Genomic DNA, 25522 nt, shown 5'->3' on the forward strand with positions numbered 1-25522 from the left:
ATAGGTGCAGTGAGACCAGTTTATGCGCTGTTTAAAATCCGGGTTTAAGCGTCGGTCTAGATGCAGGGGGTGCCAGGGAGACATTTTGGTTTCTTCAGAACGTGCTTTAAATGTTCGTGTAAAGGTGGGCTGCTAGGCAACATGTGTGACCCCGAGACACTGCCCTGGGAAACCGAGGAATTGAGGCCCACGCCCCCCAATTCCAGTCTCGGAGGTCCCAAGTAACGAGCTAGTTCACCCAGTTTGGAGAAGTCAGAGGGCGCTCGCTCACAGGGTTGTTGTTCAGACCTGGCTTTGGGGGGGGAAGGAGACGGGAAAGGTGAGCGGGCAGCGAGAAAGGGAAGGGCACTGGGCGCAGCGTCCGGGTCCTGGAGCCCGCGGCCCTCGGGGGCCCCCCGGACGGACGCCTCGGGCGCGGCGCGTGTGCTGACGGGCGGGGCGTCCGGCGGCCAATCCGGGCGGGCGTCCGGGAAGGGGCGGGGCTTGCGAGCTCCGGCTCCGCGAGTCCTCCTTTTTTTGCACACACACACGAATACAAAGAGCCATACGACCTTCGGGTATCCTTTTTCCATTTTTTTTCCTCCTTCATCTTGTGTGTGTTTTCCAATTTTTTAAAAATAGAGATCTGTGGCAGTGCTGGGGTGAGGAAACTGTTGCTAAGGGGAATTTGCTCTTTTCCCCATTTCTTTTCCTGTCTCTCTTTCTCTTTCTTTTTCCTGGTCGAGGTTTAAAAATATACCAAGTTGAGAAGCCGTGTGCAACTGTTCCCAGACCAATTTACAGAGTTTTTTTTTCTTCTTTTTTCTTTTTGGATCACATTTAAGAATTGGTAAATTTTGTGGTTGAAGGATTTAAATTCTAGTCGCTTGGGGAAGTATAGATTTGTTTTTAATCGGGTTAAAGCGATAATGTAAATTTCTACCACAGGCAACAGAGAGATTTGAGGCGCCCTCACAAAGCCTTTGGCATGGGTTTTTAGACACACTCCCTCAGAACCAAAACCAAGTGCTGTGGATGTGGCAAGTGTGCAAGGCCAATAGATTAAATATACTGGGTTATTTTAATTGGGACACTCATTTCCCTGGAGAGAAGGGAAAACCCTCTCAGTGTCTAGCACACACAATTTCATGAGGACATTTGTGTGTATGTGCGCTTAAAGCATACCATTTGGGATGAATTCATCTTGGGGTTTAGTCTTTGTGTATATGTGAAGTATGTGTATATGTACTGTATGGAATTTTAAGTTTAAAGTGTTTTCCTTTGATTTTTGTGTGTGTAAAATAGACCTTGGGATGTCATTTTCTTTCCCTCTGTGTTCCCAAATGTGATCAAAACAGGGTTTCAAACGCAAAGTAACGCTTAGAGGAAACTGCACTTAGCATATTTAAGAACTTTCATCCTATTGGAATTTACTTCTTTTCTGCTTCTTTTTATATCAGATTAGTGAATAATTAAATAGTTGCCCCGAAGCACACAGTCAGTGTGCTTGGCAAATGAAGGTAGGGGGTTACTGAATGTGTAGTCCAGAGACTGTTAGTGACTTAAGTGCTTTGGTTTTTTTTTTTTTTTTTTTTTTAATTGTTTTTCCTTCTTAAGTGTGCAGCTGTGTATATTTTAGCCTCTTATGAGTGGTTTTGGGAGAGGTATCAGACGGGAATTTTCTGGCATTTTGACAAAATGGTCTTTTATTGGTTGGGGTTTGTTGGGAAAATTCCACATCTGGGAAAGCATGTGTGAAAATTTTCTAGTTCAGTGATTGAACCGGGCTATTGGGTTGTTGAATTGGGGGTAGGGGCAAGAGGAGGCAAACACAAAAGCACAGGAGGGATAAGAAATACAGCGTGATTCCCCAGTCGTCACATTTTGGGAAAAGAGTGTGTTCGTTGAAAGCTCCCCTTCCCATAGGAGCTGTGTGTGCTGAGACAGACTCATTAGGGGTCAGGCCCGATTTACCCGCATCCAGTCTGTGTTTGAAGACTGAGTGAAAACATTAGAGTATGTGGATGGCTATAAGGGTCATCAGTCTTGTTAAAGTTTAAGTTTTTTACTACAACCAGACCTCTGTGCCCCTTAGTTCAGTGTCGTGTAGAGACAGCATTTAAAGGCACCTAAACACCTGCCGTTTAATTTGTACCAGGTCTTAAGCTCATAAGGAAACTGCCCTGGCTCAGATTCGCTAGACTTATACAGTAAGTGCATTTTTATATCCCAGGTTGGTGCACAGTGAAGACAGGCTCCAGGGCGGTCCTTCCACAAGTTTAGACAATTCATATCTTTGAATGTAGTTATAGCCTAGCGACCTTAATGGTCCACAGAAGTGATGTTGATTTTTATTACCCCTTTGAAGTCTCAGGCACCACTGTAGGCTGTCCTAAGACAATGGGAAGCACCCTCAAGAGTAGTAGTAGTTAGTCGCCAGCAAAGGTCGTCGCCTTGAGTCTCTTTGTGAGAGAAATCCATCCTATAGGTTGGCTCGGTTGGTTTGATAGTTTTACCAAAGGGCACATGTATAATACTGCATTAAGGAGGAACTGCTACTTTGCAACTAGTACCTAAAAGCTCGGTAACTGAGGCGGGCAGGGGCCCAAAATCAGCCCAAACAAATGTATTGCAAGCACTTTGCGGCCTCGGTCCTTACGGTTGTGTACACACAACCGGGGAGCCCCAGGTCACAAAGGCGAGTAAACAGAAAACCAAAATGGCGCCTGGCGTCCTTGAAAAAGCCTCTCTTGGTCGTGTCCCTCCCTGAGGAGGCCCCTCCCTTCCCGCCTCCTTGAGTGACCGGGAGCGGACGCCAATAGCGTCGCTGGCCCTGCGTCCTTTTGGCTCAACCGCCTATCAGCACGAGCCAGAGGGCAAGCGGGGCGGTGCCGCGCCCCTTGCGCGCGCCGCCGGGTACACGGGCGCCGCGTTCTCGCGCGGCTGCGGCACACGGGTGCGGCGGTCTCGGGAGCCGAGAGTTGGGCCTCGGGTGGGCTCGAGCGGCTGCCCTTGAGGTCCACCAGTGAGGACTCGGGACCCTTCCTGCTCGATGGGACGCGCTGCCTGCAGACGAGCACCCATCGCACTGGGAATGCGATGCAATCCCTGGCGCCCGTCTGAGTCACCTTAGAGTAGTCATCAACAAACTGGAGGCGCTGTGCACATGTGATAAACGCCCTGGGATTTAGTTTTACATGCTCCCGAGTCTTCACAAATGCAGAAAAATCCTCTATATCAGGTATCGTCTAGGAAAACGGAAAGTTTAATCTTACCAAGCTGCACTTTAGCAAGAATTAAAAAAAAAAAAAAAAAAAAACTGTCATATTGACCTGAAAACCTGTTAAAAGTAGAGCACAGAGGTGTACGTACACCTGTACTTCTGGCTTTTCAAGGCTAATACAGGAGGATTGCCATGATTTTAGGGCCAGCCTGTCTACATAGTTCCAGGGCTGGAGAGTTTGCTCAGTGGAGGACCCTGACTCAGTTCCCAGCACCCACATGCAGATGGCCCATAGCCTTCTGTAACATCACTGTCCACTCAAACCACTTCTGTCCCTTTTGGGCACCAGACATAGCAGCTTCTCACTGGCCCGTAGTGCACTAACATGCATACTAGCAAATACCCATATATGTAAAAAAAATCTTTAAAAAATGTTTAATTACAAAAAAAAAAATAGAATTACATGTTGAACTGTCACAAAGGGAAGAGGGGGAAAGGCACACATCCGAATTCCCAGGAGGGAAGAAAGGAAGGGAATGTAATTTGCTGATTACAGGGAAGGCATTTGGAGCCCATCCTGCCCAGTGTCTGGGCAGTTCTGCTGTGTACATGATAATGAAGTCTTAGATGTTCTGCGGACCCTTAGACAGGCTCTCCTTGTGAAGCCCTTGGTTGTCCTGGAATTAGCCCTGTACACCAGGCTGGTTTTGAACTGGCAGAGATCCTGGGGCCACTGCTTTCAGGGTGCTGAGATTAAAGGGGTTCACCATCACTGCCCAGCCTAGATTGGTCACTCTTAAAATATAGGGAAAGCACATTTTATGGTAACTGCTCACTTGCTGTTGTGTGATAATTTATTTCTGATAGAAATAGGTTTTAAGAAGACTTTCCAACAAGTGAGCCATCTTGTTCCTTGAAATGGAGACCACGGGGCAGACTAGCTGAGTAGGAGCCTGAGGAACTATTTCCTTTCTATTCTCAATAAGATAGGAACTGCCTGTCACAGTAAAGAAAATCCCTTTCTATCCCAACCCTAGAGTCAAAGGCCCATTGTAAGAGCGTAGATCTGAAGAATACCCTATCCCACCCATCTACTAAACAATAAGAAAACCTATTTTTCATACTTTAGAAGTAAACTCAGTCATGTAGAAAATTCGCTCAGAATACTTGAAAGCAAGTAAAGAAACTGGCGGGGAATATGATGTATTTAGTCTTGGGGGGGGAGCATGTGACTTGGGAGGAAAGGGATAGTTCAGATTACGGATGGCCTCTCTCAGAACTGTTTTGTTTAAAGATGAAGTTTTCTTATAGTGTGGGTTTTTGGCTTTGATGTTAGTGGGTTTTATTGTTGTTTTGGTGGTGGTGGTGGTGGTGGTGTGTTTCTGTCTGTGTCATTTTTTATTCTGTCTGTACTTAAACTTACTGTGTAGTAGAGGATAACTTTGAACTTCTGATCCTTTTGCCTCCACCCCTAGGGTCTGGGAAAACTGAGGGCTAATAGCACTCGGCTCAGTCTGGGGGTTGGGCCCAAGAATAAGTACTCTACTAACTCCAAGAATAAGTACTCTACTAACTCCGAGAATAAGTACTCTACTAACTCCAAGAATAAGTACTCTACTAACTCTGAGAATAAGTACTCTACTAACTGGGCCACATGGCCAGCCCCACCCACTGTATTTTGTGGTGGTTTTGGTTTTTATTTATTTTTTGTGTTGGAGTTTTGCTATGTACTTCAATCCAGCCTCAAACTCACAGAACAGCTAAAGCTGTTCTCCAACCAATAGTAGTTGCCCCTCCTCCAACTGTGGAGTGCTGGGATTCTCGGTGTGAGTCCCCACGCCTAGATCAAAAGTGCCATTTCCAAGCTGATCTCACACGTATTAAAATTATACTATCAGGTGTGATGGCAAATGCTTGTAGTGTCAGCGTTGGAGAAATGGAGGAAGGAAGATCAGGCATTTGAGCCAGCACTAAGTTACAGAGCTAGTTCAAAGCCAGCCTGGGCTTCATGACATCACATCTCATAAAAAAACAAAACAAAACACATAAGATTAGACAATGGCGAAATTGCCCCTAAATGTGTTTAATAAGCCTCATTTTAACATTTGTCATTCATGTTGTTGACTCTTCATTAGTTTGGGGGGTTTTGTTGGTTGGTCATAAAATTTATCATTTTTACTGGACTTGGTGGTGCATAATTTCAATTACAGCACTCTGGAGGCACAGGCAGATCTCTGTGTGTTCTAGGCCAGCCTGGTCTACATAGCCAAGGCTATGTAGCCAGAGTTCCAAGATATCCAGGGCTACATAGAGGGACCCTGTTTGTACCCTCTTCAGAAAGAGTTTTACATATGTTGTGCTTACAAGAGCTTATGTGTGTGCACTATGTATGTGTACGGCACTCGCGTATGTGTGTGTAGGAGTCAGGGGAGGTGGAAAGAAGGCATTGGATCCATTGGAACTGGAGTGACAGGTGGCCATGAACCTTCCATGAGGATGCTTGGAAATGAACCTTGGTCTTCCCAAAAGAGCAACAAGTACTCGTGATCGCTGAACTGTCTCTCCAGCCCCAAGATAGCTCTGGTTTGGTTTCCTTTGCTTTTTCTTCTAGGTCAGCCAGGGTTACACAGAAAAAAAACTCAGTCTTGGGAAAAATTGAAGGCTAGAGCCAAATGTCTTCGAACTTCTGTTCCAGACAGTGATGTTAGATTTAAATTAGAAACACATGTTGGACATGATGACAATAGACCTTGGTCCCAGTATTCAAGGGGCAGAGAGGCAGCTGATACCCATGAGTTCAATATCAGGATGGATAGATAGATAGATAGATATAGATGTGGAGGAGACTAACTTAGGAACAACCCCCAAAACAAGCAAATTAGAGTCAGGGTTGGTGTCTGTGGTAGGCATATAAAAGTTAGTGATAATGATCCAGCTGCCATTTGTGGATCACTGACCCGGTGTCAGCACTTTATCAGTCTGTATAGATGGACAACCTTTTAAAAACTATTTATGTGTATGTGCTGGGAGCAGTGCCCTTGGAAGCCAGAGGAGAGCATTGGGACTCTTTGAGCTGAAGTTAGTTGTGAACTGCCTGACAGGGGTGCTGGGATGTGAACTTAGGTCTTCTGGAAGATGTGAACCCTTCACCTCTGAGCCACCTCTTCAGTCCCTGTTACACAAATGAAACAGGCAGCGATGAAGAAACCAGGAGCTGAAACATTTAAATGAGCTTGATGGTACACATGTGCAGTCTCACCAGCAGGGAGGCTAAGGCAGGAAAAGCTTGGTCCAGGCACCCTAGACTACAGAGGGAGTCTGAAATTAGCCGGAGAGTGCATGAGACTCTGACTTCAAAATACCCCCTCTAAGCAACACCTCCCAAATTCAGACATGCTGGTGTATGCCTATAACCCCAGCCCTGAGGAGGCTGAGGCAGGGAATTGTTGTAAGTAAAGGGTTCTAAGGTAAAAGTACCAGGCCAGCTGGCCTGGACTTTACAGAGACCAAGAACCTGTCTCAAAACAAACAAAAACCCTATAACTTTCTTTTTCTCACAAGACCCATGTTTAAGATTAAAGTCTTTGCAGTATGTTGGCTTTAAAAAAAAAAAAATCTACAGGGCCTGGTGGTACATGCCGTTGATCCCAGCACTCTGGAGGCAGAAGTTGGGGAATTTCTATGAGTTCAAGGTCAGGCTGGTCTACAAAGGGAGTTCCAAGTTCCAGAATAGCCAGTGCTGTTGTTACACAGAGAAACCCTCTCTCAAAACAACAACAAAACAGAACAAACCCCAAAGCCCTCAGAAGAGAGACTGCTCGGTGAGGGAGAGTGCTTGCTGTGCAGCACTGAGGACCTGACTTCAGACCAGTGCATCCTTAGAACAAACAGGCTGGTCCGGTCCGGTGCTCCGCCTCCCCCCCCCCCCCCCCCCCCATCGCTGTGGAGAGCAGAAACAGGAAGGTTGCTATCTGACACCCTAGCTGGGAAAACAAAACAGAGTGCTAGTTTCAGGGAGAGACTCTGCCTCAAAAAAAAAAAAAAAGAAAAAGAAAGAAAGAAAGGGGAAAAAAAAAAAAAGATAAAAGAAACACCCACACATAAACCACATTCACAAATGCATACCCAGTATAGATCCTTATTTATGAAGAAAAAGAAAGCATTGTGTAAATGATCTATCCACAAGTTCTTGTAAATTTGACTCCTGGTTTCCTTTAACCTTTAGCTTTAATTTGGTTTAACTTTTGATTTCAACTTTAGCCACTCTTTCCAGTGACTCTAATGGCAGGAAAGCTGTAATGGGTTTAAGTTCCTTTTCATTTCCTTTAGATTTACTATTTATGTATATGGATGTTTTGTCTGCATGTACATCTGTACACCAGAAGAGGACATTGCATCCCATGAGAGTACAGTTATGTAGAGAGTTGTGAGTGCCATGTGGGTGCTGGGAATCGAACTCATGACCTCTGGAGAAGCAGCTCATGCTCTTTAACGAATCCACAATCTCTCCTGCCCCTCAAGTTTTTATAGTGAATGTAGTTAAGGAAAGGTGCTTTTTCAATATGAAGCAGAAAGAGCAAATTTAAAACTTTATACGTATTATTTTTGTTCGTTTGTATGTTTGTTTGAGACTGGGTCTCACTACATAGCCCTGGATGCCCTAGAACTCACTACATAGGCCGGGCTGGCCTACAACTCACAGAGATCTGCCTTTTTCACCACATCTGGCCTAGAGACTATTTTTAGTAACGAAATATAATTAAAAGTATTGTGACTTTCTGTTTAGAGTCTCGGAGGTACTATCCGCATAGTTCTTGTTTCTTAAGTGCACTTGCTGCGTGCTCTGTAACCCCAGTTCTCACCTGTGCTAATGAATTCAGGACATCATGGCTACATAGCAAGACCCAGGCTTAGACACAAAGGCGTGCTGTAGTGCTGGCTCATTGGCTAAGAACACTTGCTGTTCTTGCAGAGGACCCAGGCTTGATTCCTAGCACCCACATGGAGGTCACAACCTTCTGTAACTCCAGATTCAGATGATCCAATGCTCTCCCAAGACACAGACCCACAGGCAGGCAAAACACCGATACACATAGAAGAAAATAACAATAGTAATAAAAAACTAGAACTAATAAACTATAGAGTAAGCGGGTTGAATTTTAAAAAGACAAAAAAATTCAATATATAGAAAATTCATTGTAATTATGATGTTATGGTAAATTACAGTGTAAATGAAAATATATTTGTCAGGGAATTATAAGTGTGCTTAAGATTTTGTCATTTACAGAGCTTCGGGCTGAAAGATTCTTTTTCTGTAATCAAACATCATTTAGAAAATAACAATATTTAAGTTTCTTGGCGTGTTCTCAGTGACTCGGTACCTCCTAGCCCCCAGCCCTCCGCTCCTGTAGCAGTTTAGTTACTTAAATAGAATAAATCCAGAGAGAAGCATTCGGTTTCCTACTGCCATCCCTGTTTCTTTTTGTAGGGTGGTCCTTGGCTATCTAGACTAGACATTCCTGTTGGGCTCCACCTCTTTCTTTAAGGATCCTGAGAAATGACATCTGGCTTCCTTTGCAAGGGGGCTGGAGAATGTGGTTCTGAGAGTGCTCCAGGACAGCCCAGCCCCAATTCCTAGACCTTCATTTCCCTATCCCACCCCTCACATTGAAGATGTGATACTGTGAGGTTGTCTGGAGGTGGCGCCATATTCCTATGGTCCCAACAAACCATGGAGACTGAGGCAGGAGGATTGGCTTCCTGATGAATAAAATACTAGGCTAACCAGGGCCACAAAGCAAGCCGGAAATAGACCAGCATTGTGGCCACACCTTTAATCCTAGCTAGGGAGCCAGAGGCAGGTAAAGACTGAGGCCAGCCTGGTCTATTGTTGTGAGACCTTATCTCAAACAGGGTGTGGGAGGCAGAGGAAGGAGTTATCCTGTGTGTAAAGCCAGCTTCTGTTACACTGAATTTTTTGTTTCTCTGTGTAGTCCTGGCTGCCCTGGAACTCAGAAACCTACCTGCCTCTGCCTCCCAAGTGCTGGGATTGTACATTTCCTTTATTTATTTTTTTAATATGTACAGTTATTTTGCCTGTATGTCTGTTCACAACATGTGTGCCTGGTAACCACAGAAGTCAGAAAGAGGGCATCAGATCCCTTGGGACTGGAGTTACTGGGCAGTTGTGAGTCACATGTGGGTGTTAGGGACTGAACCTTTGTCCATTGCTAGAGCAGTCCGTGCTTTTAGTGGTCTTACTCTGAGTACACATGTAGGAAAATTATAGAGTGTAATAATAAGTAATTATGTCAACCAAAAATTTGGTATCTGTTAATCCAGTGGCACGACAAGGGATCAAATCCAAAGTGTGTTCTGGCTGGAATGCAGACTATCCCTGGATTCCAGTAGGTCTGTCTGGAACTTAGACACACCTTTAGTACATACCTTTAATTCCTAACAAAGAAGGTAAGGTTAGTTTGTAGAAGGAAGTGACGTCTAATTGAGGGGCAGACAAAGTGACAAATCAGAGAAAGATTTGATAGAATGAGTCAGAAATAAGGTCTGCCCAACTCTCATGGGAAGAGCACAGGAAAGAGGCTATTTAAGAGAAAATAGAGATCAGGCAGAGCAATGCGGTCAGAAGCTTCAAGAGACTGGATAATCAGTCAGCCTGGAAGATTAGATTGTACGGAGGCTAGAAACTTCCGGCCTAGGGATAGTTAACACAGAGAAAAAAATCCCTGGGCTCAGACCAAGCTGTGTATCTGCACAGCTTGGGTACGGCTCTCTTCCCATCACTTCTTCAGAGGAGAGACATTTACAGGTATCCGCTTGAATATATATGAGACCGAGACTAGCAAGGACCAGGTTCTGCTTTCTTCTTTGACCATAAAGAAGGCATACAACATCCCTGCACTTCTCTGGACCTGCCTACTGTTTGTTTCTTAGAGTCGTGTTGATGAGACAGCCTATATGGAGTGTCTGAGCACCTTAAAGAAGGTTGTCAAAGCAGTAAGATGCAGTATTGTTATTGGAGTAATGACGGGGCTCAAAGAGAAAGGAGGAAATAGACCCTCGCTTTCCTAATCTTTTTATTTTTCCTGGTGTCCCTATTCTGTTCCCTGGGCAGCAGTGGGCTTTGGGAATGTCCTTGCCTGGCTGCAGGAAGAAGGCCTTGTGTCCCCTCAAATCGCACATTAGGAAGACCTTTGTCTTTGTTTTTCACTCTTTCAGCGAAGGCCGTGGGACACCAGTGTGCTGTGTGCTTAAGGGAGCCCAGGACCTGCCGATGAAAGCTGAGAAGCAGCCATGGACTGTGTGTGTCTTGACCTGCTAGCCTACTCCTCCACAGAACCCGCAGCCTGGAGACCCAGCTCTGCTCACCACCTTCTGTGAGAGTGTGACTCTCGAGGCAAGCGCTCCCCGGGTGAAGGCCAGTTATCTGGAGCACTTGCGAAGCAGCCTGGCAGTGTATACACAGCGACCAGCGTCCATCAACGATGTCCTTCAGTGCCACCATTCTTTTCTCCCCTCCCAGTGGCAGCGAAGCCAAGTGCTGCTGCTGCGCCTGTAAGAGCGAGACTCGCCAAGGCAGCACGGGTCCTGAGGGCGGGAATCCTCCTGCCAGTACCCCCATCACAGTGACTGGACATGGCCTAGCGGTGCAAAGCTCGGAACAACTCCTGCACATCATCTACCAGCGGGTGGACAAGGCAGTGGGTCTGGCTGAGGCCGCTCTGGGGCTTGCGCGGGCCAACAATGAGTTGTTAAAACAGCTCCAGGAAGAAGTGGGTGAGCTACGGCAGGGGAAAGTGTGCACCGCTGATGAAGATGGGGAGAGCCGGGCCCGCAGCCCACCACCCGAGGAGCCTGGAGTGCTCAAGGGGAGTCCGGGAGAAACCTGCAAGACTCTGCCTGCCGTGGAGGAGGAGTGTGATAGCGTGGGCAGTGGTGTGCAGGTGGTGATCGAGGAGCTGCGGCAGCTGGGGGCTGCCTCCACGGTGGGGCAGGGGCCCTTGGGCTTCTTCGCAGCCCCCCAGAGAGATGCTCGGCTCCCAGGATGCACTCTGGCTGCGGTAGAGGGAGCCCCGCTGCTCAACCCGGTGAGTGACGCCCAGTGTAGTTGATCTGCTCTGCTGCTGGGGGTGCGGATCCTATGCTTCCGTGTCTCTCCTGCTTTAAACCACTCTTATTCGTATCTGTGATAAGACAGAAGAGCACCGAATTCCCTCCACTTTCAAGGGTAGCCAGCACGCGTTTCCACCCTGAGCCTTTCTGGCAGGAGGTCATTTTTGGTGCGTGTGGCGATGCGGTGCTTCCCGCTTTCTCAACAGCTCCACGTGGCATCTGCCTCAGCGGTTCCACCAACCCCGGCTTTCCTGGCGAGAATGCCTGCCATGCACAGACAGCTCATTCATATTTTATCATGGCCTTTGCTTGCCAAATAGGGCTTCGGTACGGAGATGGAAGTGTGGAGGGGAAGAGAGGCAAAGGTGGAGAGAGGGCAAAGATAAGGAAGCCAGACCACGGGTGCCGAGAAGGAAAGTGGGAAACGTGTGGTTTGAGGAAGGAGCATAAAAGAAAGGTGGATCTATGTAAGAAGGGAAAGGCTGTTTATTTGGTGATGATGATTGACAGGGTCTCACTCTCTAGCTCAAACTGGTCTGGAACTCAGTAGCCCCTGCTGGCCTCAACCGTGCAGCTATTACTCCCCAGTGCTGGCATTACAGGTGTAAACCGCCATACCTGGTTTCAAGAGAATCTATCTAGAAAAAGATAAAGTGGGGAGCAGGGAGTTGAGGAAAGGAAATAAAATGTGGGCTGCATACTGAGCGTATTGGCTCTTGCCTTTAGCTGCTTTTGAAGATGTATTTTTAATGTTCAGTTACGTGTATGGGGGATGGGAGGTATGTGCACATGAGTGCAGTTGCAGAGGGAGACCAGAAGAGGGAGCAAGATCTCCTGGCGCTATAGTCATAGGCTATCAGCCACTCAGTATGAGTATTGAGATACAAACTCAGGTCCTCTGGAAGAACAGTGTATACCCTTAACCACTAAAAAGCCATCTCTCCAGCCCCCTTCAATCTCTCCCCCCTCACTCTCTCTCTCTTATTTACTTTATATTAAACAGGGTTTCTCTGTAATCCGGGCTGTTCCCAAGCTAGCCTTGAACTTACAGAGTTCTGCCTCCTGAGCACTGGAATTAAAGGCATGTGTTACCACCACCCAGCTAATTACTTGCTTTTAATACCAGCACCATGGAGGCAGAGGCAGATGAATCTCTGTGAACTGAAGGTCGTCATAGTGTATAGGGTGAGTTCTAGGCCAGCCAGGACCATGTATTGATACTCAGTCTCGGAACATAGAAAGCATCACAAGAATCATCATCATGAATTTGAGGCCAGCCTGGGCTTCATCATAGGGAGTTCCAGGCCTGTCTGAACTAAATACAGAGATCCTATATAAAAAGGGGACGGGGAGAGACTGGAGAGATGGCTCAGCAGTTAAGAGCACTGACTGCTCTTCCAGAGGTCCTGAGTTCAATTCCCAGCAACCACACGGTGGCTCACAACCATCCGTAATGGGATCTGATGCCCTCTTCTGGTGTGTCTGAAAACAGCAACAGAGTACTTAAAAAAAAAAAGAGTGCTTACTGCTCTTTCAAAGTTCGGTTCCAACACTAGCTGCAAAGGGATCCGATGCCTTTGGCCACCTAGGAGCTGCACTCACATGTTCATACTCACAGACACATACATATAATTAAAAATAAGAGTATGTCATAGAGCAGAGGAGGAGGGGGACCGAGCATATTCCGGGCAGGAAAAGACAGGAATACATTGTGCTATTTCAGTTTTCACTGCTCAAGGGTCACATGAAGACGAAAAGCCAGGCAACTGCAGAAAGGCACGCAGGGAAGAGAAGGAGATGGAAGGATGGCGGATCATGGAGACAGCGAGTAACAGATGTACCGTACTCAACGGCCCAGCAGGGTCCGCTGCTCTCCCCTTCCCTCTGCCCACTCACTCTGGCCCCTCCTGACCCAGTGAAGAGCAAAGATCAAAGTGCACAGGGTGAATGAAAGGGCGGGAACTCCCAGCCCGGGTGCTTGCGGTGAGGAAAGTGAGCATCTAGACCACTCCCCCAGATGCTAGCCTATCGCCTTTGGCTGTTGCTCTCCTAAAGGCTTTGTAGTTCTGTTCCTCAGCCTCCGGCCTGCCTGGCCTGGGCCTGAGACACAGGAGACAGGTGGTGCTCTCTGCACTGAGGTTCTTTCAGCCAGGGACAGCTTCCAGGCTGACAGGATGGAATTAGCTTTTAGATTTCACAGCACAGAAAGCAAGCAGCTCATGGGTCTATAAATCTCAGCCGCCTCCTCCGCTTTTTTCTGTATGTGTGTGGTTCCCCCCCAGTTTCACCGTTTTGTTTTCTTGGCTGCAAAAATCCCCACTCCCTCCCTTCCTTGCCCTGCATGCCCTTGACTGCAGTCAGTCAGCTGGGTGTTAGGGCTGAGACTGTGTGTGTGCGCGCGTGTGTGTGTGTGTGTGTGTGTGTGTGTGTGTGTGCGCGTGTGTGTCTGTGTGTGTGTGTGCGTGTGTGTGTGTCTGTGTGTGTGTGTGTGTGTGTGTGCACGTGTGTGTGTGTCTGTCTGTCTGTGTGTGCATGTGTGTGTGTGTGTTGTGTGTGTGTGTGTCTGTGTGTGTGTGTCTGTCTGTGCGTGTGTGCGTGTGTGTGTGTGTGCGTGTGTGTGTGTGCGCGTGTGTGTCTGTGTGTGTGTGTGCGTGTGTGTGTGTCTGTGTGTGTGTGTGTGTGTGTGTGCACGTGTGTGTGTGTCTGTCTGTCTGTGTGTGCATGTGTGTGTGTGTGTTGTGTGTGTGTGTGTCTGTGTGTGTGTGTGTCTGTCTGTCTGTGTGTGTCTGTGTGTGTGTGTGTCTGTGTGTGTGTGTGTTGTGTTGTGTGTGTCTGTGTGTGTGTGTCTGTCTGTGTGTGTGTGTGCGTGTGTGTGTCTGTCTGTGTGTGCGTGTGTGTGTGTTGTGTGTGTGTGTGTGTGTGTGTGTGTGTGGTATGTGTGTGTGTGTGGTATGTGTGTGTGTGTTGTGTGTGTGGTATGTGTGTGTGTGTTGTGTGTGTGGCCCGGCCCAGGTTGGCCCCTCCAGGGGACCTGAGGGCAGGTGAGGTGTCTGCTGTGTTCTCTTTGCCTCTCCCTGCTTTGCTCTGCCTTTTTCCTCACAGCTGTTACTGTTACTGTTCACTTGTCTAGTTCCCTGTCCTGCTTGGCTTCCCTTTCTTGTTATCAGTTCCTCTCCTGTTTCCTTCCTGTCAAAGGCTTATCTAGATACATTTTCCTCTCTCTCTCTCTCTGACTGTTTTATTTTTGTTTTCTGAGACAGGATTTCTCTGTATAACAGCCCTGGCTATCATGAAACTCACAGAGATCCTTTTTGCCTCGGCCTCCTGAGCACCACCCCTGCTCGGAAACACACATACTCAAAAATATACCATGATGGCTCAGTGGTTCAGAGCACCAACTGCTCTTCCAGGGGCCCTGAGTTCAAATTCCAGCAACCGCATGGTGGCTCACAACCATCTGTGATGGGATCTGATGCCCTCTTCTGGTGTCTGAAGACAGCTACAGTGTACTCATAGATGAAATAAATAAATCTTTAAAAAAAAAAAAAAAGAATATACCATGAGTACCTGTTCATGTAGACAATCAAAGCATGCCCAGTTCATGTTCTGTGATAAAAACCCAACACTCCAGGTCATGTTCTCAGAAGAACAATTTCCTCAGACAGCTCAGTGGCCAAGAGCACTCACTGTCTGCTCTACTAGAGGACACAGGTTCAGTTCCTTAGCATCCACACGGTGTCACACGGCCAACTGCATCTCCATTTGCAGGATCTGACATATCTTCTGGCCTCTACAAGCATTGGATACATGTGGTCCACACACATACATGTGGGCATACATGTATGGGGGAAAAGGAATGATCTGCCTGATGTTCTCAGATGCCCTAGGAAACAAACCACTGACAGGAAAGACTGTGTCTTGGCTCCTCCTCTTGCTTTTTCTTTAACAAGGTCCTCCTCCGCCTAACTGGTAATAGACTGCTCTTATGTTCTTAGATGGCGGACGACTATGTGGCCTCTGAAGGTTCAATACAACGAGTGTTGGTCCCTGCTTATGCCAAACAGCTTTCACCGGCCACACAACTGGCTATCCAGAGGGCATCCTCAGAGGCTGGACCAGAAAGTGGAGCCAAGCTTCCAGCAACCCGCCCTGAGGACATGCTCGGTTCTGCAGCGCTGGACGGTGCCCTAGAGGAGTCCAGTGCAGGAGGCGCTGGGGAACCAAGCCGCTCTCTTGGATTTATTGGCTCCCCATGCAGGATCCGAGGATCTGGGCAGAAAAACTCCCGGCGTAAGCGAGATCTGGTGCTCTCCGTAAGTGAACTCACCTTCAATATTTTTTTTTTTCTTCTGCAGTTTGAAGAGAGAAATAAAGACTGGGTTGACTTAAAGCCTCCAAATAGTATCTTAAATCCTGCAAGAGTGGGAAGGGTACAGAGACCTTCCTTCATAACCTGGAGCACTGGCAAAGCCTTTTCCATTGCTGTGTCTTTCAGGCTTGTCTGGGTAGAATGGTGCCGTCCCTTTAAAGAGAAGGAAACTATCTGTGCTCTCCTCATTCTGATAGGAAGATTTTTGAGGACTGAGCATGCTGATAACCAAAGGGTGATGCTTTAGCCCGTGTTCTGACTAAGTGACTGGAGCATCTTGGGCAGGAAAGCTAGATCATCCCAAACAAGTCTCAAGCCCTCGGAGATGTGGAGCCACTGAGCACAGCGTAGACAATCCCGTCAGTCACAGCTCTGGAGCATCTAGTCACCCTGAGAGCGCATGGCAGGCAGAGCAGGACTGGCTAGGAAGACTGCCTAACACTCTCTCAGAGAGGATGGCAGCCCTAGGGACATTCTGCTGAGCCGGTTCCAGCAGGGCAGCCAACTGGAACCTGGAGTAACTGCTCTCCAGGGTCATGGGCTGGTGGGTGGGTAGAGGGAAAACAATGGCTACCTCCAGTGAGTAGAAGCCAGGCATACTAGTGAGCGAAGCAAGATGTCCATTCCAGCTCAACAGTCAGTAACAGAGCTGAGAGATTTTCTTCTGGCTGAGTGTAGTCTCTTGGATCAATTCTGAGCTCAAGGTCTTTGTGACAATTTTGGTTTTTGTTTGTTTGTTTGTTTGAAACAGGGTCTCATGAAACTCAGAGCAAGCAGCCTCAGTCCTTACCTAGCTGAGGCTGACCTTGAACTCCTGATCCTCTTTTGCCTCACAGGTGCTGGCAAAATTATAAGCATATGCATATCACCATACCCAGATTCCTATGAATTTTGTTTACTTACATATTTAGATGCAGTTGAAGTTTATTAAATATTAACTAATGAGAGATAAGGGCTTATTATAGAAGCCCTGATTAACTAGCTTGTTACATACATTGAGCTGGTCTCAAACTCACAGAGATACTCCTGTCTTTGCTTTCTGAATTCTTGGATAAAAGGCATGTGTCAGCATTACCAGACTTTCATAGAGATTTTTTATATATATACATATATATGTATATGTATATGTAGATATAAATATATTTAAATATATATGTATTTAAAGGTTTATTTATTCTTGTATATGTGAGTACACTGTAGCTGTCTTCAGAACACCAGAAGAGGGCATCAGATCCCATACAGATGGTTGTGAGCCACCATGCGGTTGCTGGAATTTGAACTCAGGGCCTCTGGAAGAGCAGTTGGTGCTCTGAACCACTGAGCCATCATGGTATATTAAACTCAGGACCTCAGATCTCTCCAGCCCTTCTTACTGAATTTTTTAAAAGTTTCTTAAAATTTGTGTGTGTGTGTGTGTGTGTGTGTGTGTGTGTGAATATGAGTGTCTGGGGCAGTTGTGAGCCACCTGATGTGGATGCTGGGAACTGAGTTTGGGTCCTCTGGAAGATCAGCAAGCCCTGTAATTTAGATTTTAAGTACTAGTATTAAGAGAAAGGAAGGTCCTGGGGGGAGACACTTGGAAAATACATGGAAAGCCAAGGTAGGAGAATATTGAGTCTGAGGCTAGCCTAGGCTACAAGGTGAGTTTTGAGGCCAGCCCCGGCAATATAGCAAGACTATTTCCAAAAAAATAAAGGAAAAAAAAAATTGTTGAAGAAGACTGTTGACTTGCAAAGAAAGAATGGTTAGGGCCCTGCTTAGCGTATGCCAATGCTTAGCTGTAGAAGGAACCCTGAGAGCTCCTCTCCAGCCTGCTGGGGTGCCTGTGGACAAAAGAACCCGTCTGGGATGGTTAAGTCTTTGTAATGGTACAGATGCTGGCCATCCTTGAGGAAGTGTGTTTATTTTTAGCTCACTCAGGAGCCAGGAGCTTTTACTGCTTTAACACCCACTGTCTAGAGTGTTTCCCTTTGCACTTCAAGCCTGGTTTGATTTTTTTTTTTAATCACCTGATCTCTTCCAAGCTACTTGATTTGGAAGATAGGCATCACTTTTCCTTTTCTGAGAACTCACACTTACGAAAACCATTTGCCTACTCCTTTGTCATCCCTAACATTTGGACTTTAGTTTCTAGGGTTTTTGCTTTCTTTTGGTTTTTGGTTTTAATTTTCCAGGGGAGGGTCTCTGTGTTGCCCTGGCTGTCCTAGAGCTCGATTTGTAGACCAGGCTGGCCTCAAACTCAGAATAGAACTCCTGCCCCTCCCTCTGGAGTAGTAGTACTAAAGGCCTGGATAGTTTTTTATTTTGTTTTATAATTTTTTACATGTATATTAGTGTTTCGCTTGCCTTCATAAATGCAGATGCGCTGTGTGTGAGCTTGCTGCCCACAGAAGCTGAAAGGACAAGCTGGATCGGTGGCAACTGGAGTTAAGGATGTGTGTTAGCCTCCATGTGGATGCTGGGAACTGAATTCTGGTTCTCTGCCACATCAGCTGGTGGTTTTGACTAAGATCACTCCAGCCATCTCTTTTAAAAGGTTACTGTTTGATGCGGTCCAGGCTGGCTCCAAACTCCCTATGGGGTTGGCCTTTTGGGCCTCTTCCTCCCAAGTGCTGGGATTACAAGTATGTGCCACCATGCCTGTTTTCATAGAGTGCTTAGGATGGAAGCCAGGACTTCGTGCACATTATTAGGCAAACACCCTAAAAACTGAGCTGCATTCCTGTTTACATTGCCATGGGGGGTTGGGGGAGAGAAGTGGTGGTGTGCTATATATGATGGAGGGTAAATATGTCACCGTGAGTCTGTGGATGCCAGAGGATAACTTCATGGGGTCAGTTCTTTCTACTCTTACATGGGTTCTAGTAATCAAACAGGATTTTGGGCTTGTGTGGCAAATGATTTTGCCAACTGAGAGCTGCCTTGCTGGCCTCTGGTTTTGTTTAATTTTTTAAAATGTCTTATCTTATTACTTTAGACTTTTGTATGTTTGTGGACATGTGTGGATGTTTTGCTTACATGTGAGCCTGCACCACATGCATGCAGGACCGTGGAAGTCAGAAGAGGGGATCAGACCCCCTGGCACTGGAGTTAAAAATGGTTATGAGCCACCCTGTGGGTGCTGGAAGGGCAGCAACTGCTCTGAAACTGCTGAACCATCTCTTTAGCCCAGACTGGCGTGGCCTACTCTGTGCAGCTCAGACCAGCCTCAGACTGCTGTTGCTCCTTCTGCGTCAGCTGCCCACATGCTGAGGTTACAGCCTGACGCCACCATACCTGACTTCTAAGTGGTAAAGTAAAACTAAGCTCTGGAGACTGGGGGCTGGAGAGATGGCTCGTTGGTTAAGAGCACTGACTGCTCTTCCAGAGGTCCTGAGTTCAATTCTCAGCAACCACGTGGTGGCTCACAACCATCTGTAATGGGATCTCATGCCCTCTTCTGGTGTGTCTGAAGATATCGACAGTGTACCCACATACATGAAACAAATAAATCTTTAAAAAAGCTGGTAATGCAATGGGGGATAGGTTGGGGATTTCTATTTGGGACTGGGCATCCTCCACTGGCTTCAGGGGCTTGGGATGGAAATATAATTAGAAAAAAACAAAGCTAAATATAACAGAAGTAAATAAAGTGCCAGCCAGGTGTGGTGGCACATGCCTTTAATCTCTGGAGTCAGAGGCAGGTGGATCCCTGTGAGTTCAAGGCCAGCTGGGTCTACAAAGTGAGATCTAGGACAGCCGGAACTCTGTTACACAGAGAAACCTAGAAAAATATGACGTCCATTGTCCCACCTAACAGGCTGAAAGGCTAAGTCACAGAAGGAACCCTCCTGGGCCCATACTGAAAAGGACCTCACTTCATGATGGGGTCCAATCCTGGACTCACAGTGTCATCTCAAGTTTGTCCTCTGGAAACGTCGGGATCTGGACCGGTGATTCATCAGATAACATCCGCAGGACCCCGGCCTCAGAGAAATTTGAGTCAATGATTTGACTCACTGAAGCTTAGCAGAGGGGAAATGTTGAGACCTGCCCCTCCCCCAGCACGGCTGCGAGCTATTTCATATTGCTGCAGTGGCATACCTGCCAGTCACTGACACAGAAAAGTGACTTCACTCAGAGCAGGGTCATGCTGACCACATACCCTGCTACGTTCTGTATGTTCTGAGGTTGTTAAGCTTACGAAATTCCACAAAGCTTTACACAAAACCCATCAAATTAAAGGTCAATACGAACTGCTATGTCCAACCTGAACACTGGGCACCATGTCCTGCACCTGAGTTTGTGCTCACTGTGTTTTTTGTGGTTTTAGCCTTTATAAAGCCAGAACTCTATTACACAGAGAAACCTTGTCTTAAAGTTCCAGTCGTAGCATGAACCTATGACTTTGTGAGTGGTGGGGGATGGGTAAGAGACTTGTTCCCAAGCACAATGCTCCACTCCAGGAAGAGATGCTCTCTCTGACTAGGTATAGATGACAGACTCAGTTCTGGTGCTTCCTTTCAGGTGAAATACAGTGTAACTTTAATTTTTTTCAATTCCTGTTTTTAATGATGGTTCTTAGATGCTTTAACCTTCGTTGTAGCCCACTATCCTCCAGAAGTAGTGGGGGAAAAAAGGATACGGGGGAAGTGGACCTGTTTAGAAAGGTTCTTTGGAGCAACCCCGGTCTGTGCTGTCTGGAAATCGGAAGCTCAGTTCACAGGTCAGCAGGACTGAGGCTATTTAGACCAGACAGAAGACAAGGGAAGTCCATGAAAGCTGGCTTCAAACTCTCACGTGGCATTACAAGCAAAACCGGGCTCAGAGTGCTGAAGACTTTTTGTTTTGTTTTTTTTCTGAGATGGTCTCACATTACTTTGTAGTCCAGGCTATACTGGAACACTATGTAGACCAGGCTGGCCTCAAACTCATAGAGATCTCCTGCTTCTTGATTCTGGGTGCTGAGATTAGAGGTGTGGCTATCACACTGGCTTTGAATTTTCTTGTGGCTATTGAGCATTGAAGACATCTCCCCAGTCCATTGACTTTTTTTTTTTTAAAGATAAATTTTATTACTGTTACTGTGTATACTTCATGTGTGTAAGTATACATGTGTCTTCCAAGTGCTGGGATTACAGGCATACACCAGCACACTGGGACCAATACAACTTTTTAAAAAAATCTATATGCATTTTTATACTTATGGGTGTTTTGCCCACATATATCTGTGCACCATGTATGCACAGTGCCCTTGGAGGACAGAAGGGTCATTAGAATTGGACCAGATTCTAATGGAGTTGCAGATGTGGATACTGGGAATCAAACTCAGGACCTCTGGAAGAACACCCAGTGTTCTAACCACTGAGCAATCTCTCCAACCTCCAACAAAACTTAACTAAAAGTGTTCATTTAGGGACCAGGCATAATGCACACCTTTAATCCCAGCACTCAGGAGGCAGAGGCAGGTAGATCTCTAGGAGTTCAAAACCTACATAGTTCCAGGACAGCCACAGCTATGTAGAGAGATCCTGTCTCAGAAAAGCAAAAGAAAAGAAAAATGTTCAGCAGAATAAACTGATTGGGGAAGGAGATGGCTGGAGAGATGGCTTGGGGTTAAGAATGCTTACTGCGTTTGCAGAGGGTATGACTGGATTCCTAGCACCCACATCGGTTCCACATTGCTCCCAGATCTGTTGCCTCTTCTGACCTCTGGGGTCCTGCACACATGTGGTGGGTGTATACACACACACACACACAAGCAAAATTGACAAGGAAGAGCTGCTGTCTCCGAGGATCCTTTCAGTCTCCGTTCCGTTGTTGTACATAGATTTGTGGCTTTCAGGTCTCCTGTGTGTACTTCTCAGACCTGTGATAATTCTTCATTTTCTTTCCAGGCTGCCCTAAAACTTGCTCTGTAGATCAGGCTGGCCACTTGCCTCTCAGTGGCACTCAGAGGCCTCCTGAGTGCTGGGGTTAAAGGCCTGTGCCCCCACACCTAAGTAGTGGGTCATCAATCAAGAGATAATTTCAGAATACACCTATTCAAAGAAACACAGATAGCAGGGCACAGCGACATGTGCCTCTAATCCCAGCACCTGGGTACCAAAGGCATAAAGAGCAGAGGTTCAAACCAGCCTGACCGTGTGAGAAGTTTGCAGCCGTCTTGGGCTACATGAGAGTTTGGCTTAAAAAAGGAAAGCAAGAATGTAAATCCTAACTTCAGTAGCTCTTTAGTTAAGAAAGGGCATAGCAAAAGATGGTGCCTAGGAAATAGAAGTGATTCAGCCAGAGAACCCACACATGTGGGGCCAATCCCTGGCAACCGGATGCAAGTTTTCTTGTCTACTCCTGACCTGATTCTTTCTCCCCTCCCCTAGAAACTGGTCCACAATGTGCATAACCACATCACCAATGACAAGAGATTCAACGGATCTGAAAGGTATGATTTCTTGAGGGGATTAAGCGTATAGGATGCTTTGCTGAGAGGGAGGTGGGACAGGGGAGGTGTTTGTGTCCTGCCAAGGCCTTTGCTACAAAGCTAACTCATCTGAAGTGTGTCTGCCTCCTCTGGCTCCCAAACATTGTGTGCCTTTTTTTTTTTTTTTCTCATCCTCTGACAGCATTAAGTCATCTTGGAATATTTCAGTAGTGAAGTTCCTTCTGGAAAAGCTAAAGCAGGAGCTGATGACGAGTCCCCACAATTACACTGATAAGGAGCTGAAAGGTAAGGATGCTGACTTCCCTCTGCTCTTCCTCTCTGCTTGCTCCTTCTACTCCCTGTTCTTGGTTGGGAGGGAGGAAGCATGGGAATGATTTGGGTGGTACTGAAATAATGTACTACATGGGCTAGAAGGATAGCTTAGAGGTTAAGAGCACTGTCTGCTCTTCCAGAGGTCCTGAGTTCAAATCCCAGCAACCACATGGTTGCTCACAACCATCTATACTGGGATCTGATGCCCTCTTATGTAATTCAGGTGTACATGCAGATAGAGCATTCACATACACAAAATAAATCCTTTTAAAAATATCTCATGACAGCTACATATGGTAGCTAGTTAGCTGCCATGGTATGGTACCTCATACCCATGATTCCAAAGCTGGAGCCTCAGACAAGAGCATCACTTCAAGCCTTTATTTACCCTATAAGCCATCTTGCCAAACCAGAAGCCAGCCCTTTTGACCCTGAATACTGTGGGGCCAAAGACCTGACTCAGTGGTTAAGAGTTGTAGAGCACTGGCTGTTCTGGGGGACTGGGGTTCAATTCCCAGCACCTACATGGCGGCTCACAACAGTAAGTCCAGTTTCAGTGGATTTGATGTTCTTTTCTGGCTTCTGAGGGCATTGTGTAGATGTGGTGCAGACACGCGTGCAGGCAGGACACGCAGATACATTTAAAAATCCCACTGTGTCCTCAGTTTTCTACTCCTTACTCTTGGGTCACGTAAAGCTATTACTGAGGTGCTGTGAGGTGCTGTGAGGTACTGAGCTACAGAAGAAGGTCCTCAGAACTATTGGCAGAGTATCAACAGTACGTTTGAGGCAAGGGTTGAATGCACAGAAGCAGCTGGAGTCACCTTTGTGATGAGGGTTTCTGGGAGGAGTCAGTTTTGGAGGTGGAGTTACTCAAAGGGCGCTAAGAGGACAGTGCTGCTGGCTGTTGGGGAAAGTCCTGGCTGTGGACTGGTGGCTCTAACCTTCCTCTCAGCCAGTGAGCCGTGTGCAGGCTGGGGACCTTTGCAAGAAGATTGTTTCTTGCTGTCTCCCCAGGCGCCTGTGTGGCCTACTTCCTGACTAAGAGGAGAGAGTACCGCAACTCTCTGAACCCTTTCAAAGGCCTAAAGGAGAAAGAGGAGAAGAAACTTCGAAGTCGCCGATACCGGGTAAGCGTGTAGGCCTTCCTTTCAAGATCTGAAGCCCTAATTCCCAATGAGCTGTAATTGGGGGACAGACCGAAGGGTACAGTGTCCAAGGACAGGGTTGGCAGACTGGAGGGTAGACAGGGTGGAGGGTGACCCTACTCCAACCAGGATCTGTCTTGAACATTGGGCTCCTTCAGGGACAGATTTTTCCTTTTCTTTTATCCCGACATAAACCCTTTTTACCAACCAGTGGTCTGTTCCTCCTGATCTCTGTCTTGGGTCCTACCATAGCTCTTCGCCAACCGATCCAGCATCATGAGGCACTTCGGACCCGAGGACCAGCACCTGTGGAAGGACGTGACGGAGGAACTGATGTCCGATGAGGAGGACAGTCTTAACGAGCCCGGGGTGTGGGTGGCCCGCTCTCCCCGATTCAGGGCCCAGCGCCTCACAGAGCTCTGCTATCACCTGGATGCGAACTCTAAGCACGGCACCAAGGCCAACCGTGTGTACGGGCCTCCCTCAGACAGACTGCCTTCCGTGGAGGCCCAACTCCTTCCTCCTGAGCTTTACAATCCCAATTTCCAAGAAGAAGAAGGAGGAGGAGGAGGCAATGAGAAAGGACCCATGTCTCCATCCTATGACCAGCCCCACAAGACCGCCTGTTCTGACTTGAACTCATTCATTGAAATCAAGGTGGAGAAGGATGAGTACACTTTATAACATCGCAGGCATGGAGGGCTCAGGATAATGAGGCGCCTTCTGTGTCGTGGAAAAGAAAGTCTGCTTTCTTAACATTTCCGCTTGAAGTGGGGCTGGAGACTGGTGGGGTAGCAGAACTTACTCAGAAGGCAGGGGAGGGTCGCTCCCCCTACCCCACATGGCAACCCAGAAGATTGCTTATTCCTAAGCATAAACCGTGCCTCGGAGGAGCCTGAGATGCAAAGGAAGATGGGCCAAAGAAACATGAGGCCTTGATCTGTGTCCCATCTCTGATTTTGTTTGCCCCCATATTCCACTGTACCCACAGCTCAGGAGAAACAGTTGCTAGCCTCGTGCTGCCCTGGAGGCTGAGCAGAGCAGTCCAGGGTAATACTGCCCCCTGGTGGGAAGTTTCAGTCATGGGTTTTCTAGTCTGAGCAGGGAATCATGGGCTTACCCCCTATTTGGAATTAGGGTGTAGATAGGATAGTTATTGTTTGGATTTTTTAAATGATAGTTATTGTTTGTTGGATTATATGAGAAAATTTTATTATTTCCATATTACATGTGAGAAAATTAAAGCATAAACATTTCTCATGTTGCTGGGCATAGTGACTCATACTTAGAACTGCAGCACTTCAGAGCTGAAGTTAGAGACTGCTGCTGTGCCTCCAAGGCCAACCTGAGCTATGTAGTGAGGTTCTGGGTAGCCTGGGCTATACGGTGAAATCCTGTTTCCAAAACAAAAAACCAAAACCAGCATGGTGGCACATGCCTTTAATCCCAGCACTCTGGGGGCAGAGGCAGGTGGATTTCTATGAGTTCCAGGCCAGCCCGGTCTACAAAGTGAGACCCTGTCTCAATAAAAAAAACAACTCTGGAAACAAACAGCACAATGGAGACACTCCTAGAACTCAGGGACAGCTTCTCTCCATTCTTATACCAAGTTCACACAGCCTTGTAGGCTTCATAGTCCTGTCAGCCAAGCTGTATCCTCTTTATGTGAGCACACTGTCGCTGTCTTCAGACACACCAGAAGAGGACATCAGATCCCATTACAGATGGTTGTGAGCCACCATGTGGTTGCTGGGAATTGAACTCAGGACCTCTGGAAGAGCAGTCAGTGCTCTAACCACTGAGCAGTCTCTCCAGCCCAAGCCAAGCTGTATCTCAAGGTGTATGCATATGCACACACAAACATTCCGAATGGATTAAGAAGTAAAATGGCTCTAAACTCATTTTGTCATGCAACAGACATTAAGACTCAGTGATGGTTT

At 47.0% G+C, this 25522-nt stretch overlaps 1 protein-coding gene across 1 annotated transcript; it reads left to right on the forward strand.

Moving 5' to 3' along the window:
* The first annotated feature begins 531 nt into the window (after positions 1-531).
* On the forward strand, positions 532-24671 carry LOC308427813 (uncharacterized protein C14orf93 homolog). Its single transcript, XM_080926039.1, has 7 exons — positions 532-641; positions 10439-11307; positions 15328-15645; positions 22061-22122; positions 22304-22407; positions 23452-23564; positions 23835-24671. Exons 2-7 carry the CDS (start codon positions 10705-10707, stop codon positions 24264-24266), a joined length of 1632 nt encoding a protein of 543 aa, XP_080782165.1. The 5' UTR covers positions 532-641; positions 10439-10704; the 3' UTR covers positions 24267-24671.
* The last annotated feature ends 851 nt before the right edge of the window (positions 24672-25522 follow it).

This window comes from Micromys minutus (assembly GCF_963924665.1).
Source record: "Micromys minutus genome assembly, chromosome: 12".
In the NCBI taxonomy this organism is placed as follows: Eukaryota; Metazoa; Chordata; class Mammalia; order Rodentia; family Muridae; genus Micromys; species Micromys minutus.

Bases quoted from the DNA above. Each gene is read 5' to 3' on its own strand.
- LOC308427813 (XM_080926039.1), top strand. From the start codon at position 10,705: ATGTCCTTCAGTGCCACCATTCTTTTCTCCCCTCCCAGTGGCAGCGAA. The intron at 11,308-15,327 runs GTGAGTGACGCC...TTATGTTCTTAG, and splicing joins GAGCCCCGCTGCTCAACCCG to ATGGCGGACGACTATGTGGC. The intron at 22,123-22,303 runs GTATGATTTCTT...ATCCTCTGACAG, and splicing joins AGATTCAACGGATCTGAAAG to CATTAAGTCATCTTGGAATA.